The sequence below is a fragment of the Macrosteles quadrilineatus genome, unplaced genomic scaffold (genome assembly GCF_028750875.1).
Source record: "Macrosteles quadrilineatus isolate MER2022 unplaced genomic scaffold, UCM_ALF_1.0 Scaffold_6__1_contigs__length_79288215, whole genome shotgun sequence".
Taxonomy (NCBI): domain Eukaryota; kingdom Metazoa; phylum Arthropoda; class Insecta; order Hemiptera; family Cicadellidae; genus Macrosteles; species Macrosteles quadrilineatus.
The window spans coordinates 56130165-56148880 of record NW_026542599.1 but is presented as its reverse complement, the minus strand read 5'-3'; the positions used below and the strand labels follow the sequence as shown (position 1 = coordinate 56148880).

The window sequence follows — 18716 nt, the reverse complement described above, 5'->3', positions numbered from 1 at the left end:
AATATACCTCTTCTACATCAGCCCTGTAATCTTCTTCTTGTTCAAAATCATCTTCATCTTCTATTTGTAAAATATCTTCGTGTAGTGAGATGAATTTATGCCAAGCTTCCTCTGCTACATTTAATCTGCCAGGAGCATCATTGACTGATGAACCCTTGCTTTTTAATAGGTGTAGAGTTCTTGTAATCTGGCCTTTTAGTGCTCCTCTTTTATGTTTCAGTCTTCTGATATCATTTCTTTCATCACTCGTCGCCATTTGTTGTGTTTTTCGTCGCCATTTGTTGTGTTTTAAATAAAGAATAGATTTGAATAACTTAATGAACTCATTTTATTAAGATGTAAACAGAAAAAAAAAACTGTAAAATCAAAACATAAACAATCATATTAAAATAATGATCAGCTGGTATAGCAGTTACCTTTCAAGGCTTTTTCCAACGACGACCTCTTTTAGCTGAACAATGTTTTCATGTCGACAGCTCAAGAGGACAGATATTTCCCTGAGTCCGCTCACAGGCAGTCCATCTTTCTCGTGTTCCATTCGTACTTTCTTCAAAGCAACAACACAATCATTCTTCGTATCCAGAGCTCGATCTAAAACAACACCCAGGATAAATCTTCAACCATACGGTACATCTTGAAGGAAAGATAAAATTACTTTAACCTACGACTACGACAGTTTTTTAAAGTAGCCATTTCAGTTCAGATAATAGAACTGGAAAGTTTCTCATTACAGCATTGTTTACTTGTACGTCTTAAATTAAACTACTATATCACCTCCATCTCTAATTTACACTTCAGTATAATCGGTTTTGATCAACTGGGAATAGATTGGCCTAAAAAGGCCATTTGGACAAAATTCAATTTCACCACGACCCTTTGAACTCCATGTACTGTTTAGTGACCTACTGTCGAGTCAAAAAGTATACCCAGATACTCGAGTTTGAGCTTTTGTTTAAACGTAACCAGTAGACTTAAAAAAATACAAGTTACATCATATTTTTACAAATTTATTTCTGCGTTTGTATGTGTATTGGTTTCAAATTTTGTATGCAGTTTCAAATCAGTGAGTTGAATGTAAAAGGTACAGGTTTTTTTCCGCTTTCCTAACAACAGGCGACTTTAACATTTAATAACAAAAAACTACTGACATAATCGTCATGAAATTTTGATAGCTTTTAGAACTTATACTTATAAAGCATATTATTAAGTTTTAGAATTTTGCGCCAATTAAAAAATTCTGTTAATGGTTTTAGTAAAGGCATTTTATTTCAGGGATAGAACAAGTTAGAAACTACGATGAAAGCTTAAATTAAAGCTCCAAAAAAGATACAAATGGAAAGTTAAGTTACACATTAGCTAAGTGACCTTTAATAATTAAAATGTACGTGTAATCAAAGATGTTCTGAAACAAAATACAGTAGTGTTTGAAATTTGTACCGATAGGTATCGATCCGCAGGCGAGAGTTCTCCCCAACCGGGACCGGTTTTGGCAGCACGGACGCTCAAACGATTAATCATACATACCCCGTGAGGTCCTAACATAAACAGGTGAACCTACATTTATTCGAACGAGTTCGCAAACCGGCATGATCGGACTATGGGAACAGGGGTTTATGGGGAGTTTTATGGGGTTTACCCATTTTTTACCCTAGAAATAAAAAAAAATTGCAATTTATGTCCGAATAATTTTATAGAGCTTAAAAAACAAATAATTTAGTATACTGAAGCGTTATTATGCGCCTAATAGTTACGGAGAAAATTCCATAAAATTGTAAATTTTAAATTCCCATGTTTTTCTTATGGAGAATAAGTCAACTGTTGTTTGCTTGTTTGAGCATATTTTTATCAAATTCGGAGTATGCATTTGTTTCATACACCATTAAACAACTTTAGGGCTTCCTAAGTGCTATTAACATTTAACAAAAAAAAACTTTTTTACTCTCCCTGTTGCAGCAAAACCCAAGTAGGCCTACTCGTTAAACTAATGATATTTAAATAGGGAATAAATGTGATATTTTTATGGAGAAATTTGAGTGTAAATACAATCAGGCAAATGGAAATTCGCTTAGTCTGCAGGTTTGCTGCTGAGGGTTTTTTTTTTATTTAGTTATACTCGCAAAGAAAGTAGTGATGAGTGAGTTTAGTTACCTTAGTCTTACTCGGTCCATATCAGCCAAAAGATCTCAACAGAATAAAACATGCCGATGGTTACCGCTAAAAAAAATAAGATCATACTCACAAACAATGCCGTAGGTGCCTTCACCAATCCTGTTCAATTTCTCAAATTCCGACACAAACCTACATCGACCAAACTGCAAAAGAAAAATATGTATTATGTATATACATGTATATTATGTAGGCTATATGCACAGAAGCAATCCTTGGGTAACTTTAAAATAATATACACAAAATTAATAGAACATATTTGAAATGTTTTACCATTTTCACAATTTCTTTCATTTTCTAAGGCGAGAGATTTAAGGAACTTCTGCAGGATCTGAGGATATCTGCAATACTGCAGTATTTAACATTGTACTGCTGAAGAATGAGCCTTATATTCCTATGTAAATTGTTTTTTGTTCAGCAACACATTTAGTAAAAAGGATCAACACTATTGTCTTCTGTTAACCCTTTTGATGTACTCCTTAAATTTTATCAGAAAACAGTTAAAAAATAGCCAAGAAGTAACTCTAAGTTAACTTGATAACTTGGAGAATTGTAGTGCATTACACATACCAGCTTATCTAGATTTAAGGAGTTAACTTATATATGAGGAGATAGGCAGGTAGCTTATAGTTAAAACATAGGAATTTTATTAAAACTGTGATGTTAGGCTACTACCTAGCCTACTTGAATGTACCCTATGTTTAAAGGTCCAATCTAGCTGTTGTATGTTACAGAGATATAAGTTTTTTAACAAACTCCCTTGTACAGCTCGGAACCTGCCGGAAGCAAAATTCAAAAAGGGGATAGAATCTCTTCTGTTGGCAAATTCAATTTACTCATTCAAAGAGTTTTTTTGAAATTTCACCTGGCCAAGTAGGGTAAGTAAGTTTTTTTTTGTCAATGAGTGCCAAGTGTGATGATTATTAATAAGTTTTGTTTTTGTTTTTCACTTCTCTGCATGGTGTGTTGCAGGCTTAGGCTAAGATTTTGATGTATTGACGTTTCCTTCTACATATTGATGCTTTCAGGAAATAAATTATTTTCATGCTTTGTAAATTGAATAGAATCTAAAGTGCATACAATTTAGGCCTACAACTTAACACACCGTAAAAGAAATACATTTTACACTATAGAAGTGCCAGGGAAAAGGTCCTTGAAATTTTTTAACAAAGTTACTTACCAAATCTTGTTCAGGAATAGCCATCTTCTTGCCATTCACAAAAGATGTTAAAATACCCTTGTTTTGAATTGGGGCACTGGGGTCTGGATTGGCTTCAATACAAATTTTACTGTCACTCTCTTTCTCCTTTTCTTCTTTGGGAGGGAGCACTCTTTTAGGGACAGGTGGTACTGTAACAAAACATCAGTGCAGACAAAAGAAAGAGAAATACAAGTAGAGCTTAGTCTTGATGTCTGACTGAATGGTAAGGCAAAGCACATTTACTGCCATCTCTGTTTAAAGAGATCTGGTCTGATCTGTATTGTTTGAAATAAACACTACCGGTACTTGTCATTGGTCTATCCTGTGTTTAGAGCTGTGTATTACAGGTGGTCTTCTCTTTAAAAGTGATAAACATGTTTGGCAAAGTCCCAATCAAACTTTTATCTCCATCTCTATCTTAATATCAAACCAAAACTGCCACTTCCACCTTGGTACCAGCATTTAGTAACAGAAAAAATGTAGCAACATAGTAACATGCACGGTCTAAAATGTATTTTTTTTACTTTTGAATTTCACTTCCGACGTTAAGGATTGTAGATTGGCTGGTAATTTGTTAGGCCTTTAAACAGTTTTGGCCCGAGATTTTGAGGTATAGACATCCCAGAAACAAAAGAACCCTGGGCCATTTCGAGCCGCGCAGGTTTGAAGGGTACTAAGAAATTAGTTTTTCTTTTTTTGTCTTAAAAAGCTTAATAGTTGTAATTATGGTACAAAAGTTCACAATTTCAAGTATAATATTACCTGATCAATGTAAGGTTAAAGTTGAACTATGCTAAAACCTGGTTCCATTACCATAATTTGTAATACCGTATACTAAAAGACGACACTGACTCTTTTACCGATTACTAAAAAATTTATTGTTTTAGTCTAGGCATATGTTCCTCATTAATCGGTCCTAGGAATACTTATGAAATATTGATTGGATTTGATTCTATAACAAATTATAGTAAGTTACCTAAACATGTTATGCTATTATTATCACCTATTGCTATTTAATCATAGGGTTGGGTAGGGTTAGGTCAATTTATTCAAATTTTTTTTATTAAGACTCTGTGATTACAAATATTTTATCATATAACTTAGTATTCCATGATTATCAAATAGAGTTCCTAATTTAATTAATACAACAGAAAATACCCTACTAATAAATAGTTTTGCCAGTTTACTAACAGATGTTCTGAATATTTTAAGTGGGAAAAATATGCACTAAGAAACTGTACCCCTTAAAAGTTACTGGTAGCCTTTAAGTTAGATCGTCCTGGCAGCACGCTGTCCTGATTTGTGCAATTCTTCAAAATACAGTTTAAATCTTAACTGGGCTTCCCTAACTTAATATAGATCGAAAATATCAATTACTAATCGATATTTGTACGACAGTCCTATCAATTACAAAATGAAACTGTTATAACGTATCCTAATCCACAACCAAACTTACTGATTATGAAAAAATCGAATGAAGGTTTACTAACTTAAATTGAATCGGGTACTGTCCCGCAAAGAACCTGCGATATATTATCGGATGAATAAAAATAAATATTGTTGTTTATCTGATTCAATATAGGTCTATCGTTTATAAAATAAGTTATTGTTTATCGTTTTCCCAATGTAAACACCAAATTCATTTATGATTTGTTTACATTTATTAACTTATTTGTATTAAAAAAATAAACAAACAATATCCAACCAACAACTGTTTTTAATTTTAAATAACTTACTGTTGATATCGTAACCACATAGAAAAGGAAAATTCGTGGCTCCTTCCACTTTTAAGTTGGGTAGGCTATTCCTAAGAAAACATCAGGGTAAAATAAAAATAAAAACGATTTGGTAATGTTTTGTTATTTTTTAAATTTAATATCATATGGTATCAAAGGGTCAATGCAATATAAATATCAAATTAAATAAATATCGATAAGATTATAACGATTGGCATAACTTAAGCCTAAGAAACTACCGATTGGGTTATTATTCACTTTCCCCAACTCAACTATAAGACGATCACCCAAGTGTCCTATAAGACTTTTTAAACTGTTCCTAGACACCAATACTACAACTTTTTCAAATGACTTTTTTGTCATTGAGATTTCCTGTAGAAACCACGCCTGTACTAGACACCCAACATGAACAACTGGCTTAATCATAAGTACCACTACTACCCCGTGGTTTACTATACTAGATACCTCATCAAGATTAAAACACCACACACAGATAATTAGACACCATTACCAATATTACTAGACACCACTCCCAGATTCCTAGACACCATACCTAGATTACTAGACACCATGTCCAGATTATGGTTAGGTTAGGTTAGGCTAATCTAGGTAATGGTGTCTAGTAATGGTAGGCTATGGTTTCTAGTAATCTGGGGCGTGGTGTAGTAATATCAGTGAGGTGTCTAGAACTTATAGGAAACTGCCCTGTCACGATGTTTAAGCGAGTTTTTCAGGCGTCCCGTCTAGTAATCTAGGCGTGGTGTCTACAGGAAGCCTCAGCGACAAAAGTCATATAAGTTAGGAAAGTTGATGCGTTGGTGTCTAGGAACTCAGTTTAACACGTCTTATAGAACGTTTTAGGTGAGTTGGGGAAAGTGGATTTAACAGACATTGAAAAGAGTGCCAAGATTACTAAAATACATTAATATGATGGATATGGGGTTTTAGAATATTACTGAATTAAGGCCCCTATGGACATGGTGTGGTGTGCCTATAGCAAAACTCAACTGCCCAGTCTATAAAATTAAAATAAGCAACAAATCCAATAAGTTAACTCCTAGAATGGTTGTAGCCATCACTCAAGGATAGTAGTTATCAGTTAACCCTCCGAGTGTCATGCGTCGCTGCAGCGACGCGTAACGCACTTTGTATAGTGTCGTGCGTCGCTGCAGCGACTCGCGAACACTGTTTACGGCGAAGGCTCTATGACTAACTGAATCGGACTGTACTGGATTGAGTTAGGTATCGTTCTGTCCGTAATATTCTAAGCTTTCTGCAGAGGTCTGTCTCTAAGCACTATTCATTTTAGTTCCGAAAATATTGTAGCAGACAGCTGACTGAGCTGACGTGCGTGTATTTGTAAACAGCTAGGTTACCCTCGGACCGATGACTGATGTGTTTTATTACGTTTATCATTGTTTTAGTGTTAAAAATCAAAAGTAGTGATATACGTGGTGCATTATAAGAAGATTTAAGTGGTTTTGAAGTGCTGGTTGATGATCCTGAAGAAGTAGGTAGTGATATTGATGTAAATTATCAGCCAGATTCCTAGCTATGGTTGGGCTATGCATTCTTAGCTAAACGCTATGTACTGAAATCTGTTTTTTGCCCATAACTTTTTTATTTGCAAATCTACTTCCTTATATTATTATAGATTTGTAATCCTCATAAAATTTAGAACAAAGTGGCTATTTTCAAATATTTATAGGCCTATAATTTATACAATTTCATTGAGCGCAAACTTATTTTTTTTTTTAAATTTTCGAAATTATACATTTTTTTACCTAAAAATTTTTTTTTTTTTTTAAATCTTCCTTATGTTTTATATATAATATTGAAGCCCAAGATTTTCCAAACAAAATGGTATATAGAACAGTATAATTAACATTGTTTTTAAGCTTCTCAGATCAGTTTTAATAAAACCTTGCAAATGAGCAAAAAATAGGCTGACATTAAGGCCAAAACACGTGACACTCGGAGGGTTAAGTTAGTGCTAGGTCTTGCTTTGGGTAGACTTCCGTATCTGTTGGCATAAACAACTCTACCTTTGGCTTTCTACACATTGACCAAAGGGTATATAACACATTTAACATTACTTAGCCTAAATCATGATGTATTATCAAGTTTACCTTCAATTCCTTCCATTTTAATCGTCAATAAATATCTCGTGTCAAAATATAACGCCTTTAGGTTAACAATAAAATTCCGGCGGATGACGCCGACGGACGATATGAGGATAGCAGATCGATAGCATAAAAAAACACAGAATAAACAAAACAAACACGTATAATTTACAAAAAAGTGTGCTTTTGCCTTTACTTTATGCAGCTGCGGAGTTTGTTGAGCTGAAACTTACTTTTATTTGCAGCTACAAAAATAAACAGAAAAATATTAATAACATACTAATTAGTAGCACGTTAGTAGTCGATGACAAAATGTATCTCGAAACTAAAAAATTACAATTTTGTACCTTAGTATAGAACCAATAAGTGAGAAAAAATAGGAATACAATTTATTCTTTCCTGTTATTCTTCTGGGGCTGGGGAACGGCCACCGGGCCGCCTTTAACTCTAGGCCGTGGCCTTCGAAGTGGCAACGTCGAAAGTCAATACCTCAATACCTCCTTCTTCGTCTTTTACCCACAATGTGGGATTGACAGCGTCACTTTAAACACGATTACTAATACAAAAAAAACAATATTTACAACTATTTACATACTTCCGGCAGGCTACAGGCTTCTTAAATCATCCCCTAAATACTCTGAAATATCGTAATAGGCCCGGCTCTTGATGAAAGTGGTTAGCACTGCCTCAAATGTTCTCAAGTCCAACAACTGGATATGTCGTGGCAGCTTATTGAACAGACTTATGGCTGACACACTATAACTAGCCTGGGTCCTAGATAGTCGCACCCTTGGTACATCAAGCTGATGGCGCTGCCTGGTGTTATACTGGTGGACGTCAACACGAGTGGTGAAGGTTGTTATATTAGCCCTAACGTGCACCAGACAGAGAAGTATGTAGTGGCCAACTACAGTAAGCACACCAAGTCGTGCAAAGAGGGGTTTGCAATGAGCACGATACTCACTCCCAGTGATAATCCTTAATGCACGCTTCTGGAGCCTAAGCACTTCAACAACCTTTGGCGAGTGTCCCCAGAGAAGAAGTCCATAGCTGACATGGCAGTGAAAGAGGGCATGGTACACCATCACCAAATATGCCTCCGTTACACAAAATTTCAGCTTGAAGAGGAGGAAACAGATCCGTGAGAGTCTGTTGGTGGTCTGGTCAATGTGGTGTTTCCAGCTGAACTTCCCATCAAGAACAAATCCAAGCAATTTAACTGGATCTTGAACACCAGGCTGGTCTCTGGAGAGGCTGCAGATGATGTGCTGCGTCTTATCCTCATTTAGATGGAAGCGGTTTGCCAGAAACCAGGCAGTTGTATCTTCAAGACGCTGTCTGGAGATGGCCAAAGCTTGATCGATGTTCGTACCAGCTGACAGGAGAGAAGTGTCGTCTGCAAACATGAGGGTAGTGCCAAGGTTGTCAAGATCGTTGATCATGATGAGAAAAAGGGTAGGCCCAAGCACTGAACCCTGGGGGACACCAAAATCAACTGGCAAAGAGCCGGAGACAGCTCCACCAACTGCAACGACCTGCGAGCGCCGTTTGAGGTAAGTACTCAGGATGGCAAGAGCGGCATCCCTGATCCCATAGAAGTGGAGTTTTCTTTTCAAAATAGAGTGGGAGACACAATCAAATGCTCTACTGATATCACAGAGAGTCAGAGAGAGAGCTTGGTGGTTTTCAAATGCATTTTCCACGCTTGCAGCAACTTTTGCAACAGCATCAACGATTGACCTGCCCTTACGGAAGCCAAACTGCATATTCGAGAAGAGGTCAAGTCCCTCAAAAAATGCTTCAAGCTGGGGTTTTATGGTAACTTCTACCACCTTTCCGAAGAAGGTGGTAGAAGGCTAGTTAGTCGTGTTGTAACAGCTGTTTTGTTTAGAAGCACTAAGCAGCAAGCAGCTAATGGTATTTGTGTATTTACGAAAGATTGGTTACTGTACGAAAGCTTGGTTACTGGGCTATGACAATATTGACTCCGCTTTAAATGTACAGATATACATTTTCAATTCATATTGTTTTGGTTTTCAATTCTGTTTGTTTTATTTTCAATATTTAAATACATTTATGTTCATAAATTATAATTTTAATCAATAAAGCGTGAAATAATGAGCTACTGATGTCCCCTGTCTGCCATGTTATCTTATGGCTGACACTAAACAACCCTACTTGCGACGTTGCCAATTCTATCAGGCCGCGGCCTGAAGTTAAAGGGGGCCGTGAATATACTCAAGGTAATAGTATTTATGTTAGCTAATAAAATATAAAATTTTTCGGGTGATATATCCCACCCCTGGGACCACACATGAGGGAGGTGGTTTTGTGCTTTAGAGCTTCCTCGTTCCAAAATTCATAACATGAAAAATGTAGAAAATAATACCTGACATGTTCGACATATCGAATAAAAAGCATAATTTTCGAAAACGCTAGTACAGTGAAAGGGAAACACTTCACTGTTCACGACACTGACACATAAAGGGGGGAGGCAGGCAGTAGGCAGAGTCCCGACCCGAGTCACGAATGGCGAAGGGAGGGATGGGGAACTATTTATCAGGAACGGCTCCATCCAATCTGTTCCACTGAGTGACACTTAAATAAATGCAAAATTTAACAGTTGCAGTTAAAAAAAATTGTTTTTATTACTGCGGCGAGATGGTCGTGTCGAGCAAGGGTCGCGTTCCGGACAGGCTCACAGGAGCCATCCGTGACGTCATTTTGATGGTCCATAGATATATGACGTTATACTTATAAAATTAAGAAAATTTTTAAAATTAGTTTTATAATTTCTTTATTATAAAATTAACTGTCATAGCCTAACATATCTAACCAAACTTGCTGATGATGAAAAAAATCGAATGGAGGTTTACCAATCGAAAAAATAGTTCTGTTCATAATCATAAATGCCTCAAATTCTAACAAAAGATGTACAATTAAGAAGTAACATAGATAAAACATACGTGTTGGTTAGTCTATGGAAGTAATCGCATTCTAAACAAAATATTTGACAAAAAGTTCGTGTTACCGGTGGGATTCGATCTGGATATTTCTTGGGACATCAACCGAGTACTCATCACTCTATCCACACCACCGATGCCTTCACTTCGCATCGTTGCAGTAAAGGTATTCCTAAGGCCGTAGCCAGGACAAACTTTCGGGGGGGGGGGGGGTGTCTGGTCATTGGCGGTTATATCAAGGGGGGTTTGAAAGAAAGAAAGGGGGTCTGGGGGTCCTCCCCTGCGAAAAATATGGAATTTCAAAGCCGTTTGGTGACTTTCTAAAGTCATTTTTAACATCTAAAACTGTGCCCCATTTGTATACAGACTCCCATTTCCCCTTTTATTTGTCATGAACAAGTATACATTTTTAAAACTAAACTATGACGATTGCATTCATAAATTTCATAGCATACTGTAGGCTACGGTAATAATTTGTACTACCTACTTAATTTCGGGGGGGGGGGTTGACCCCCTAACCCCCCTGGCTACAGCCTTGGGTCATGGTGGAAGGATGGCCTTGGGTATTCCATTCCCTCAAGAGAAGAAATGTCTGTAGACGTCACTCCATTACTGCCAATAGAATTGTGCGTCATGGAGCGTCGGAGCGTCCCGTGAGCCTTGCAAGAACTGGAGAGTTGCCCGTTATGGCCACTCCACTGGACTAGTATTGTGAATTATTGTGATTGTGTGGGAGGCCACTTCTTCACATGTACAGAAACCTTATAATGACGTCACATGACTATCGACTACTTTTCAGCTATCGGAGTCGTGATGGTTTATGCAATCGATTATCGAAGGCCGAAGGGACACGGCTTTACATCGTCACTTATTCACTTTCACTTTGTTATTTGTTTGTTCTTGTTGTGCCCGGTGACCATGTTATAGACTCGTTCTGATTGTTTTCAATAAACCTACTACTTTTTAAATGGAGCCAGAAAAGTACAAGTGGGCTAAAAGCTATGATGAATTTTTAGATGTTTTAAGAGAACATGAAATTTCTACCACATCCAAGTTTGTAATTATTTGTGCTCCAAGTAAATTTAATTCAGAGAAAGGTAAGTGAACTTTTTACCTTATTAGATTTGTAAGTCAGGATTGAGCCGATAAAATGTATCTGCTTCAATTATGTTATAACTTAAAAGGAAAGAATATATATTTCGTATTCATGCCAAATTTTAAAAGATGAGAAAGAAGCCTAACTTGCATTAAGATCGTAATGAAAAAGGTCCAATAATGGTTAAAAAAAGGATAGACGCCAGCCATGTTGATAATTCATTACATTGTGTAGGCCCCTCATGCACAGTATGTACTAAAACAAATAAATAGGAACTTTGTATTCAAAAAGCTTTGATGTTGGATACGAATCTGCTAGCCTAGGAAATTGTGTGGGAAACTTAAGTTGGATTTAAAAAAAGTAAAAAGTTAGAAGTAGGTAAGGTGTTTAGCCAGGGAATTCAGTTTTTTGGGGATCAAAAGTAGATTTTTACTAATAATCCCAAAGTTGGTCTTTGAATGTCTCTTTCTTTAACCTTCTCACTTTTTCATGCTGAGCCAGTATAGGCTATACAAGTATTTTTCATGTAGGAACATAATTTCACCGAAAAAGTGCCAATATAACAGGGAGATAGGGGAAACCCCATGAAAAATTAGGCACGATGCAACCCTATCTTCCTAAAATCCCAATAGGCCTAGGCTACGATATTTGAGAGAGCAAATCCGGAGTCTCTCCGATAACAAAGTAAGAGCAATAAACAGTATTGGGAGGCCTGGATAGAGAATCATTCTCTGCATAGGCCTTTACGTTAACACATTGCGTGCGGGTCGGTCGCCGGCGACCGGTTCCTTATCATTGAGATAAGTGCAATTTTCAAGAGTAAACATGACGGCTGCATTGAAAGAGTTAAATTGTCAGCCTAGTTGTTTTTGTTAGAATTTGGCCCTGAGTAGGTTATATTTTAATAAATTACTAAAGTTACAAAAATATTAATTTTGAGTAGGCCTAGGCCTATTATAGTTTTTCTTATTTTTTTTTATGGAAATCAACGCTTTTATAGTGAAATAATGGTCCTATGTGAAATGTAGGCTTAATACTTACTGTAAAACTATAAAGGTGAAAAAAGAACCACATTTAAAGATCAACTCTTCCAATCATTACTTTTTTTCCCTATAAATTAACTTGCCTGCAACAACGTTTCCTGTTATGTAACACAATTAGGGACCAGTCCCTAAAAAAAGTTGCTCTATGTTTCTCGTGTAGAAAAAATTACTTGAAAGGACTTGAAGAAGTGAATGGGTTTAATTCCTCTAAACTTAAGGTCTGGCATTTCTTTGCAACCAATGGTAGGCACAGATTAGTTAGGCTTACTGAAATTGCTCTTTGTTTTTAATGCAGGAAAAATTCAAAGCTAGCATTGATTTTGTATAGTAGCTCAACCATACGTTTAAAATTATTGATGCTAAGTACAACTCGTATCAACTTTATTTACAAATAACTTTCGAAGTACAGCTCTGTTAAAAGTTGATGATTAAAATTAAAATGAGTGTTAATGAAATACTCAGTAGGCCTACATTTTTCTAAGTGCCCTAATATACATAAATACTTCCTTGAATATATAACTTAATTTGAATTTGGTTAAATAGAAACAATTTTAAACTAATAAAAGGTTAAATGTTAATGGAATTGTAGCCGGTCAATTCAAAAACACTAATTAGCCTCAGATGAGGTGGTCTTTGTAGTAGGGTTTGCCGAACATATTAGCCAATTTAGACTTTTTCCTAGGCAGGTTATTAATCTGGCTGTGAACCTATGTGATTTAGATCTGTGGCTTTTTAAAATTAATTAAATGTATTCTGAACTGTATGTGGGTAACTGCATGCTTCAGCATGAGCCTATCATATTTTTCTACCAAATTATATGAGAAGTAAAAGATACTTTATTCAGCCAATAAATAACATAAACAGCATCCAGCCTATATTATATTGTATGAATTTTGATAGCAGTATAGTTTTAAATACAAATTTAAAAAAAAACTAAAACAAACAGTCATGGGTTGAAATTGTTATTTCTGGTTCCACCATAAAATTTCCAACAATTATAACCTTAGTATTGCATTATAATCAACTCCTGGCAAAATTTATTTTTGAACAGAAACTTGCATATAAAATTGTATGTCAATGTTAGGTGTCAATAGAGACCATAGGAAGTGAAAAGAGTTGAATGGTCTTGTGAAGGAAAATGTTGATTTAATTTGTTATTTTTTGTTTCAGTTAGTCCTGTCAAGAATCAAAGAGTTTATTGGCAAGATGATATACCTTATTTGTACTTTAGTTCACGAACATTCTCTTGCCATCAAGGGAAAGACTTGAATGTAGTCAATAAAAAGAAGTATGCCAAGAAAAGAGATAGCAAGGTGGGTCTGATTTGTACAACGTAGGCCTATTAACGTACTTTTGCTTTTTAAGTACTACCAATTATACTTTCAATATGATGGATCACAATCGCAATTAACCCTCCGAGTGTCATGCGTCGCTGCAGCGACTCACGAACACTGTTTACGGCGAAGGCTCTATGACTGACAAAATCGGATAGAACTGGATCGAGTTTGGTATCGTTCTTTTCATTATATTCTAAGCTTTCTCCAGAGGTCTGTCTCTAAGCGCTTTATGTTCTCCGAGCCTATCGTAATTGTAGCAGACAGCTGACGTGCGTATTTGTAAACAGGTTAGTTAACCTCGGACCGATAACTGATGTGTTTTATTATGTTTATCATTGTTTTAGTGTTAAAAATCAAAAGTAGTGATATACGTGGTGCATTATAAGAAGATTTAAGTGATTTTGAATCACGTCATTTTTACATTTTTACAATCAAGATGCTGTACAGCAGTAATATGTATGACAAGCTATTTTTTACAGGTCTGAAAACTATTTACTATTAAAACTTGTAAAAATATGTTTTATCTTTAGATTGTAGTATATTTGAGCAAGAAATACAATGATAGAATATTGTAAAATGTTATTAATATCTTTTAAAGAATTAATTATAAAATAATTTATATTTTAATTAGTTTAAATTAGAGTTTTTTTGTTTGTTTTAGGCTCTAACAGACCATTGTTTTACTAAGAGATACCATCAAGCTCAAACAACAAAGAAGCTAGACTGTCCTGCTCAAATTATTGTCAAGAGAGTCATCAGGATACCAGAACTAAAAGTAAGTGGAGTAGTGGAAATATTTTTAACTTTGTGATTCTTAATCAAATTTTTAATTCACTTAACAAATTAAAATTTTTACAAGAAGAATCACAATTAAATATTTGTTAATGTTATCTGGAAGATTAGTGAGTAATATTTAATGTGGAAATATATTGCGGGCTAGTAATTATTAATTTAAATACTCCTTTACCATGTATCTTTATTTAAAATAGCATAATACATTTATTCGGTAAAGATTCACATTAACTAACCTACCGTGGTTGTAACAAAATGTGATCTATAAATTTTAATTCTGCTTCAATTATAAACTAATAACTTAGAACATAATAATAACATGATAGAACTGTTACATTGATTGTGTATTAAATCAGTCAAGTTCTCAATTAACACACACAAAATGCAATTGCATCACAAAATGCATATGCCTATATCACTTATATATGAACACAAATTTACAGGATGAGTTTTATATTTTCCGCCCTCTTTAATGTTTTCTTTATATCTTTAGATATACTGAACCACAGTTGATCATTGTTGAATAGTATGTTGATAATTTTTATTATGTTAACAATTACATCAATAAAATGATCGACCATTTCCGATCTAGCTCAATAATACTGTACTTTACAGTAATTTACCAACACCTTAGTCGGCACCTTACTGTACCAGAATTGGTTAATATTGGTTAACAGCTTGTTGCTCTTCCTTGGCAAATTATTTTTTATCGTTGTTACCAATAGTTTATTCTCCTTAAAGCTAGTAAACAAATCAAATTGAAGAAAGCCATTTTCTCTATGTGCAGCTATGATTGCCTCGACCTGTTGCCTCGCAAAACTTGCTGATTTCGTTCACAGTCATTCATCGCTTAAATTCCATTCAGTCAATAAAAGAGGCTTCTTATTTTATAACCTGCAGTATTTGGTACACAATTAATAAACTGGGTTGTTGGGTTTTTCATACAATTGATACTCCATTTGGAAGATTGTTACTTACTTTGGCCTGAGGCAAATCACTTAACAGCTCTGCATACCCAGCTTGTAAACCTAATGTTTTTTAAGTTTCAGAAAATATTTGACATCAAGCATTATACAAGATATCATGTGCGCTGACTGTTAGGCTTTTTCTTAACTGTTGTTTTCTCTCTGTTTCAGCTGTCTAAGTCGCTGAAAGAAAAATATGAAAAAGAGAAAATATCACAAATAATAAAGAGGAAAATATCAGACTCTGAAGAATTTGGTGAAGAGTGCTACCTTTTCAACTTGCCAAGTATGGAAACACATGCCAACCATCTGATTGGAGTAGAAGCATCCATTACTGAACCAGTAGACTCAAGAGTGAGGACCTATATTTCTCAGCTTGTAAATAGAGGAGAAAGAAATCCTTCCGTAATATTAAGATTGGTGGAGTTTTATGCTACCAATGAACTCCAAGAAACAGATAAAATGAGAAGAAGGTTTTATCCATCGCTGTCAACAGTTCGACAGATTATATCTGCTGCAAAAATCAAGGCCTCAAAAAGCCCTATTGACCAAGAAAATGTTGAAATCATGATCAGCAAATTAGATGGGTCTAAGAATAGCATTTTTTTTAGACCTTCTTCAGTGAGAGAAGATGAAGAGGAAGAAGGAAGTTCTTTAAGCTCTAGTTTATTATTCGTCTACCAAAGCAGTGTCATGAAACGTTTATATGAAAAGTATGGTAAGAACACCATTATGCTTGATGCTACATATCGCACATGCAAGTACGCACTGCCATTGTACTTTATTGTTGTGGAAACAAACGTTAATTTTCAAGTAGTTGGGGTTATAATAACTCAGTATGAAACAAAAGAAGCTATTACTGAAGGATTGAATGTTTTCAAAGATTGGAATCCTGAAGTACATCCCAAGTATGCTATGGTGGATTACGCCTATGAAGAAATTTCAAGTTTAGAGACTGTGTTTCCTGATATTTCTGTTTTTATTTGCAGTTTCCACAGGGAGCAAGCGTGGCATCGTTGGTTTTCTAGAGCTGGTAACTCAGCTATTCCAAAAAAAGAAGCCTTATCTCTTCTGAGAAAAATTGCATTTTCTGGTCCTGGACAAGAATTGCAATCAGCAATAACACAGTTGCAGTCATGGGAACATTATTCCACTAGTACATTAAAATGCTATTTTGAAGGAACTTGGCTGAAAGAGATACCAAGGTGGGCTACAGCCTTTAAGCCTCTAGACATGCATTTGAATACAAATAATGGAGTGGAACGAATGAACAAGGAGTTGAAGTACAACTACTTAGAGGGGTTCAAAGGAGTTCGCTCTCTGAAATAATCAGTATCATTATTAATGATTTCCTCCCAGAAAGGTACAGAGTATATGTCTGGAAAAACCTGCAAATGAATAAACAATACAGAAAGTATGATGATGCCATCCCCAGGTATCTACAAGGAAGACCAAAATGGTTTATTGACCATATTATGTCAAAGTTGTCAGCCCTACCTGCAGAATCTGTCATTATCAAAATCAATGACAGTGATTTTTTAGTTGAATCCTCTTCTGACAAGGGAAAATTCTACAAAGTCAGTTTTGACCGAACTATGAAATGTTGTAGCTGCACATGTTATGATTTTAGTAAAGAGAGAATGATATGTAAACATGTGATACATATTGGCAGCAAATTTCCATGTTGGGATTTGGAAGAAATTCACTCTTGGCTCTTATCAGATCCTATTTTCAATTTTGATGAAGGCTTAAGAGCAACAGATGAAGGGCAACTGGCAAACTCTTCTCATTCTGTTGGTAATCTTGTTGATGTTGAAACAACAAGAAACAATTGCAACGATGATAGCTGCTTTCAAAACAGAACAGAGAGCTTAGGTCACTCTTCAGTATTTTGTGATTTGAAGCTAAGGGGTAGTGAGAAGAAATTGAAATTGAATTCCATCAATTCCTCAATCAGAACGATTCAAAGTATTGCTTGGTATCTGGAGGCAAGCAATTTGTCTAGTTTGGATGATAAAATGAAGGAAGTTGTAAAGGAGTTGAAAACTCAAGTTCCCACAGATGTGAATTCTGGACTTCCAGTAGAAACAAATGTAAGTGATATCCATCGTACTTCTGTCAAGAGGAAGAAAACGGACTATTGTAAACTACCGTTGCATTTAAAAAAGAGAGCATTTACTGGCAGAGTTGGTGTCTTTGCTGATATGATGAAGGACAGTAACAAAATAAGCATTACATTGTGAGTAAGCAGAATCAGTTGTAATAATTTAACTTACCACTTCTTGGTTATTTGTTTGTTGCTGCTGTTTTTACTATGTATGTAATTTTTTTTATTTAGGAAATGTTGATTTTATATTGATTTCAAAACGTCAATTTTGTATGCTGGTTTAAACTTTTAGTCCCTTTCTAAAATTGTCTATGTAATTCAGTTATCTTATAACAATAACTTACTTCACATGTTTTTAAATAGATGTCTGAGAGTGTATTATTTCAATACTTCTATGTATATAAATGTATTTCACAGCAGTTGATATCAGTTAGTGTTCAAAATAAAGAGTGATTATTGAAGTATTTTGAGTATTTTTATTTATCGTGTATTTCATCTCTAAAGCAGGTATACATTTTTCAGAAAATTCCATCAATAAAGAAAAAATAATTCACCATTTTACTTAAAGTTGTTCTTACCAAATTGGAATAAAATTTCAAAATCTCAGTATGTCGTAACTAAGTTTTTTTTAGCTGTGCTAGAAACCCATTGAAACAGGTGATTTATTATCTCATGCAACTCAAGTCAAATTTTTCCTGGAAGGTTTGTTACAGTTAAATTTGTTTGATTTTTTTATTACGAGCAATTTTGAGTAGATATAGTCATATATCTTTACTAACATAATCTTTGGCAACAGTGATGAGTCAATTAAAATAGAATAATATAAAAAAGATTCATAAATTAAAAATAATGATGTAAAGGTAAGTTGAAATCTTATTTAGATCAGATGTTTTCATGTAATTAACACAATGGAGAACAAAGTTTCTTACTAAATAAACATGAAGACCCTTGCCCAACATATTAACTGGACAAATCCACAGTAGATGTGTTAATTTTTTTTTTTTTTTTTGTAGTTTTAAAACTAAATGCAACCCTTTGATAACTAATTGCAACTAGTAATAGTAAATCAAATATATAAATTAATACACTCGATATATAACTCGTTAATTCAAGATTTCTTTTTTTAAGATTCTTAAACTTGCATTGGTTGATATTTTATAATCGACGTTTCCCCAGATCGTAAAAAG

General features: G+C 34.9%; 2 protein-coding genes across 2 annotated transcripts; one reads left to right on the top strand and one right to left on the bottom strand.

Moving 5' to 3' along the window:
• Positions 1 to 412: 412 nt before the first annotated feature.
• LOC128997533 (cyclin-dependent kinase 10-like) lies at positions 413 to 7340 on the bottom strand. The gene is made up of 4 exons (XM_054423173.1): positions 7233 to 7340; positions 3347 to 3516; positions 2240 to 2312; positions 413 to 591 (listed from the first exon to the last, which is right to left on the bottom strand). The coding sequence occupies exons 1-4, from the start codon at positions 7246 to 7248 to the stop codon at positions 413 to 415; spliced, it is 438 nt and encodes a 145-aa protein (XP_054279148.1). The 5' UTR covers positions 7249 to 7340.
• A 3816-nt stretch (positions 7341 to 11156) lies between these two features.
• Positions 11157 to 17957, top strand: LOC128997532 (uncharacterized). Its single transcript, XM_054423172.1, has 4 exons — positions 11157 to 11286; positions 13499 to 13641; positions 14327 to 14440; positions 15594 to 17957. Exons 1-4 carry the CDS (start codon positions 11157 to 11159, stop codon positions 16749 to 16751), a joined length of 1545 nt encoding a protein of 514 aa, XP_054279147.1. The 3' UTR covers positions 16752 to 17957.
• The last annotated feature ends 759 nt before the right edge of the window (positions 17958 to 18716 follow it).